General features: G+C 40.2%; 1 protein-coding gene and 1 long non-coding RNA gene across 2 annotated transcripts in view; one reads left to right on the top strand and one right to left on the bottom strand.

The window, feature by feature from the left end:
* The first annotated feature begins 319 nt into the window (after positions 1 to 319).
* On the top strand, positions 320 to 822 carry LOC124292370. Its single transcript, XR_006902435.1, has 2 exons — positions 320 to 494; positions 620 to 822. It is a non-coding gene; the product is annotated as an uncharacterized LOC124292370 (long non-coding RNA).
* A 171-nt stretch (positions 823 to 993) lies between these two features.
* The window catches only part of LOC124292369 (N-acetylglucosamine-1-phosphodiester alpha-N-acetylglucosaminidase-like), a 59452-nt gene continuing 54445 nt past the window's right edge, over positions 994 to 6000 (bottom strand). The window contains 4 exon segments of the mRNA XM_046729456.1: positions 994 to 1459; positions 3193 to 3262; positions 4882 to 5019; positions 5483 to 5659. Of these exon segments, the coding sequence (XP_046585412.1) occupies positions 1210 to 1459; positions 3193 to 3262; positions 4882 to 5019; positions 5483 to 5659 (635 nt within the window). The 3' untranslated portion in view covers positions 994 to 1209.

Below are 6000 nucleotides of genomic sequence, written 5' to 3'. Positions count from 1 at the left end.
CCTAAGTTTCCAAGACATTTGTTCCTGTCCAGTTACTTAACTGGCAACATTAAGCTGATAATCACAAACAACTTATGTATGCTATGTGATCTGAAAACAATCTCTCCATAATCATGTTAAACAAAAGAACTCTTATCATGACAACATACATTATATGTCACATTTAAAGAAGAGGCATATAACTAACAGTGCATGCTATTTTCAACTAACGTGTACATGGTGACATGACCAATGACGAGGAGCCTCATTCTGAATAGAGAATCATGGCATCCTCATGTACATTAAACACGTTCGCAGTTGAAGACTAACTTTTATGTTAATTCCTGAATTGCCAGTCAAGTACATGTCTGTAACAAACAATACACCTTAGACCTAGCAACACAGCTAGTCAAATTAGCAAACAGATATTAAGCATGGCTAATTTGAGCTTACAAGAACAATGGTATTCATAGTTTCAGGGATGGTGGAGGTTTACCATAATGATAGCCATCAAGGTAATTTGAGTTTGATTTTTCTGCCGCTTTTAGCAATATTCCAGAACAATGGGGACACCAGGAATGGGCTTTCACATTTTGCCCATGTGGGGATGGTGGAGTTTACCATAATGATAGCCATCAAGATAGAGAGGATGATCTTACTGATGCTTGTCCAAATGTTTTTCTGATCAGACATGAAGAGGTCACTGTCTAAGTCAGCTATGGCTATTCATAACAATAATGAAATTTAGTTATTTCAAATCTTTCCCTGGATATTTTGTTAATCTTTATTTTCTGTTGAAGACCTTTTTTCAAATCTTAAGAAGTTATCTAAGAGCACATATTTTAAAAAAACCCATTGAATTCAGAGAGAGATGTATTCATATTGTTTTTCCACGAATGGATCTGCCAAAAACATTTACTTTTTGTTTCCAATTTCTTCAATAATGGATCTGGCAAATCCGCTACCTGTATGTAACAACCATTCTGGTCTGGTGAACCTGAGTTCAATTCCATACATAAACTCTTGGAATGCTGATATTTTCACCTGATCATGATAGTCATGCACATATACCAGTGGTCAATGACAATGTCAATCATGTTCATAATGTCATGTTTATGACATCACTTGAAAGACATCACGATATGCCTGAAAAACACACACTTCACTCTCATTCATCATGAACTTCCACAAAACCATGACCACAAACACACTTATCATACTGATAACTATTCAACCGTTTCCTTTCCGAGGTGGAGTTTGAAACAAAGTGGTCAGCTCTCCCGTCCCCTCTCCATCAGAGCAGGAGTAATCATCTGTGGAACCATGGAGGACAAACTTGCGTATCGTCTTTTTGACAGCCTCATCCGTATCACTGGCTTGTCGTCGCCGCACATTGAGGTAGATGGAAAGGAGGGTGATGTTGATGATGATGCTGACAGCTGCAATGATGCCCAGGGTCACAGAACTTGACACACACAATCTGAAATGTAACAGTGTTCATACAAGTTCCGGACAGATCCTACTTTGTTCAACAAAGTTACCACGGTTATTTGGGATTCAAAAATACCAAAAATAGTTTGATCTCATCACAGACAAGAATTTCAGGACAGAGTGTTTATTCCACAAAGTTACCAAAACTATATTTTTTCTATTCATCAAAATCCAAGAATTAAACATTCTATATTTTAATTCATATAATCATATTGCATGTGCATAATGTTCTTCAATTACAATGCCCATCAAGAATTAAACATTCTGACTTTTAGCAATATTCCAGCAACATGCAGGGAACATCAGATATAATCACATATTGTACCCATGTGGCATAATGTTCTTCATCGCTTTAACCAATGCCATTGCATGGAAAAAGAATGAGATCACTGAGATCCAAATGTGCCAAAATTAAAACAAAACATGAAAAAGCTCACAGCTATTACAAATTTATTATTGAAAAAGAAAATGAGCAAACTATAGTACTGTCGGAAATAGAAAAAAACTGTATTTTCTCATTTATCTCTACAATTTATGTAGTTGATATGTGAAAGTCTGAAATATCTGTTAAACTAAGTTCGGCCTAACAACAATCTCATTGGTAGAGAGATAGGAAACAGAGAAAAAGGACTTTACTGAGGGGAAATTAGTGCAGAAATGAGCAATGCGGTTTTTTCTAAGTCCAAAAAGACTTTCTTGGAACAGACCATGGCTTTATGCAAATTAGTGCTTTTAGCATGAATTATACTGGGGAGGTACACGCACGTCATAACAATTTACAATTAATATCCAGTCCTGTCGATCTTCCGGTGGTCAAGCCACCTATATACTACGATGCGTTTCTATGGTTTTCGGGTATCATACTCTCTTACATATCTCAACATAAACTTTATGAAAGAAAGACACGTAAGATGTTAATCAGTAGATGAGACATAGTCAACACACATGAAAAAAGCACAAAATATCTTTGAGATGACCCCTTGTGCCTGTAGGCAGCACGTGCATTTCATGCCAGGTGAGTCGACGGTCCATCGTCATACCTGGCTGAGCGACCTAATTGCCATCTATAGTCTGATCTATTGTTTTCAGCAGCTGTTCAGTATTTTTCTAAGATTTTGCCCGATTTTACGGTAAACATGCTTTTCTGGATATCGTGATTACGCATGCCACTGAACTTCCAGTTAGGCGAGAAGTGGGTTATTTCGACATATGCTATTTGCAATTGTGTAATAGCTTGATTACATGTAACTGACTAACATTTACTTCCATAAATTTTTCATTCAGCAAATTTGATAGGAATTTCTGCTACCTGGGAATTCAACTTGAAAACATCATCAAAGTAGGGTCCTGTTTGTTGAAAGCCACACTCAGCAATATTCCAGTTATAAGATGGTGGACGAAAACTAATCCAAGTTTGGATTAGGGTCAGGTTACACAAAGCAATCTTAACTACGTATCATTGGAGATACTATCAGCTTAGCACTAAGATTGCTTCATAGACCAGGGCCCATACGATCAAGTGATTCAATTATGTGATGGCATTAGGGTATGGTGATGTACCATACACTGAGCATGACCGCTTGATTAATCTGGTCTTATACATGACCAGTACAAGCTGCTGGGGACCAGTGCTAATCTGGAATCTCAATGGGCGTCACCTCCTACAATCAGCATAATTTGCTGTGAACCTACTACAGCCGGGAATCTGTAGGTCAACATTACCTGTACTGATCCGACTGGTCCACCACCAGGTGCTGGGACTTGATCATCTCCTGGGCCATACAGCTACCAGCTGCAGAGACATCAGCACACAAAACTAAAGTCAGGTGAGGTAAAATGGTGATGTGAGGTGGAATGGTTTTGTTTGCATGTTGCTTAACGCCAGACTCAGCAATATTCCAGCTATATGGCAGTGGTCTGCAAATAAATCGAGTCTGGACCAGATAATCCTGAGATCAACAGCATGAGCATTGATCCATGCAACTGGGATACAATGACATGTCAACCAAGCCTGACCACTCTACCCTGTTAGTCGCCTTTTAGGACAAGCATGAGTTGCTGAAGGCCAATTCTAACACAGATATTTCAATTCTAATTATGCATAAAATTCCCTGAATGTTAATAATTTAAATGCCAATTATAAGAAATGTTCAAACTGACATGTGTACTTTCAACTCCTTTCAATTCTGATGGGTCCTTGAATTTTCAGTTGATGGGACTTTACATTTGAAATATTCATAATGAACACACTTACTATGGTGAATGGTGAAGTGAGGTGAAATATATGGTGAAATTATGTGAAATGGTGAGGTGAGGTGCAATGGTGAGGTGAGGTGCAATGGTAAGGCAAGGTGGAATGGAGAGGTGAGGTGCAATGGTAAGGTAAAATGGTGAGGTGAGGTGCAATGGTAAGGTAGAATGGTGTGAGGTAAAATGGTGAGGAGAGGTTGAATGGTGATGTGAGGGAATGGAGAGTGATGTGAAATGGAGAGGTGAGGTGCAATGGTAAGGAGGAATGGTGAGGTGAAATGGAATGGAGAGGTGAATGGAATGGTGAGGTGGAATGGTGGAATGTGAAATGATGTGAGGAAATGGTGAGGTGAGGTGGAATGGTGAGGTGTGAAAGGTGATGGAATGGAATGGTGATGTGAGGTGGAATGGTGATGTGAGGTGGAATGGTGAGGTGAGGTAGAATGGTGAGGTGAGGTGCAATGGTAAGGTAAAATGGTGAGGTGCAATGGTGATGTGAGGTGGAATGGTGAGGTAGAATGGTGATGGTGAGTGAGGTGCAATGGTAAGGTAGAAATGGTGAGGTGAAATGGTGATGGTGAGGTGGAATGGTGATGGTGTGGTGTGAAATGGTGAGGTGAGGTGCAATGGTAAGGTAAAATGGTGAGGTGAAATGGTGCAATGGTGAGGTAAAATGGTGATGTGAGGTAAAATGGTGAGGTGAGGTAAAATGGTGAGAGGTAAAATGGTGAGGTGAAATGGAATGGTGAGGTGCAATGGTAATGGTGAATGGTGAGGTAAAATGGTGAGGTGAGGTGCAATGGTAATGTAAAATGGTGAGGTAAAATGGTGAGGTGTGAGGTGCAATGGTGAGGTAAATGGAATGGTGAGGTAAAATGGGTGAGGTGAGGTGCAATGTGGAATGGTGAGGTAAAATGGTGAGGTGCAATGGTGAGGTAGAATGGTGAGGTAAAATGGTGATGGTCTGAATAAATGAGTAAGATAAATGGTGAGGTGAGGTGCAATGGTATAGCGAGGTGAGGTAAAAGAGATAAAAAATTAAATTTTACATGCCTGAAATTTATTCTTAAACAAAGACAGCTCATTATTATTAGGATAAATATTTTCAACACATAATTCTCCAAATAACACTGATCCACCACCCAAAAATGACATGATCACCTTGTTGGTAGTTGTGGAAAATCTGTGATGTTTGCTTCCCTGTAGAGTTGCAGGATCCTGTGATGTGATCACAGAAGCAGGAAGTGTCGCAGTTGCACACACTAGCGCATCTAGCACCATAGAAGCCATATGGACACGCTGCAATATAACAAGAACTGGTTACAGCACCATAGAAGCCATGTGGACACACTGCAATATAACAAGAACAGGTCATAATTGCAAAGCTGCTACCGCTGCGTTGTAAAGATTACATAATGTCAATGTTCAATCCTGGCAATGTTATTTTCAATATATTCCTGTCACCAAGTTATTTCACTACTCACCAGAGAATCCCGGTGAACAATCACAGTACCCAGTTAAAGAGTCACACCGACCGACCGACCTGACTGACAGAGCTCCCCAGAGAATCCCGGTGAACATTCACAGTACCCAGTGACTGAGGCACACCGACCGACCTGACTGACAAAACTCCCCAGAGAATCCCAGTGTACAATCACAGTACCCAGTGACTGATGCACACAAACCTACCTACCTGACAGAGCTCTCCAGAGAATCCTGGTGAACAATCAAACTATCCAGTTAAAGAGTCACACCAACCTACCTGACTGACAGAACTCGCCAGCGAATCCCGGTGAACAACCGCAGTGCCCAGTGACGGAGTCACACAATCCTCCGTTCTGACAGCAGCACTGCATGGAACAGTTGAAGCCATACCTCCCAGCTGGACAGGGCAGTGAGCAGTTGGTGCTGTACCAGCCTTTGTCACACACACAGCCATCTGCAACACACATAATACCGTGGATGGAATTAAGAGACAAACATTACATATTTTCAGTTTCAAACTACACCTGCTATTCTGAAAACAACATGTTTGCAGACAGTGTGATGAGAAACATTACCCATAAATCTTCAGTAATCTCATAAATTTGAAACCATGTCCATTATATTACCAAGCTGAAATTCAGATATTTGCACGGCACTGTATTTCCAACATTGATGACAAACTAACGGATTGGGGGATGGAGAGCATGAAAAAAGAAGACAGCAAATCACACTGGTTTTACGAAAGATCATTCTCTTCACTCTGACATGAAAAAGCTACATATGATATTCATTCAT

This window comes from Haliotis rubra, unplaced genomic scaffold (assembly GCF_003918875.1).
Source record: "Haliotis rubra isolate DU_JTF1 unplaced genomic scaffold, ASM391887v1 Scf515, whole genome shotgun sequence".
NCBI classification, from domain to species: Eukaryota; Metazoa; Mollusca; class Gastropoda; order Lepetellida; family Haliotidae; genus Haliotis; species Haliotis rubra.
This window is presented reverse-complemented; position numbering and strand designations above follow the sequence as displayed.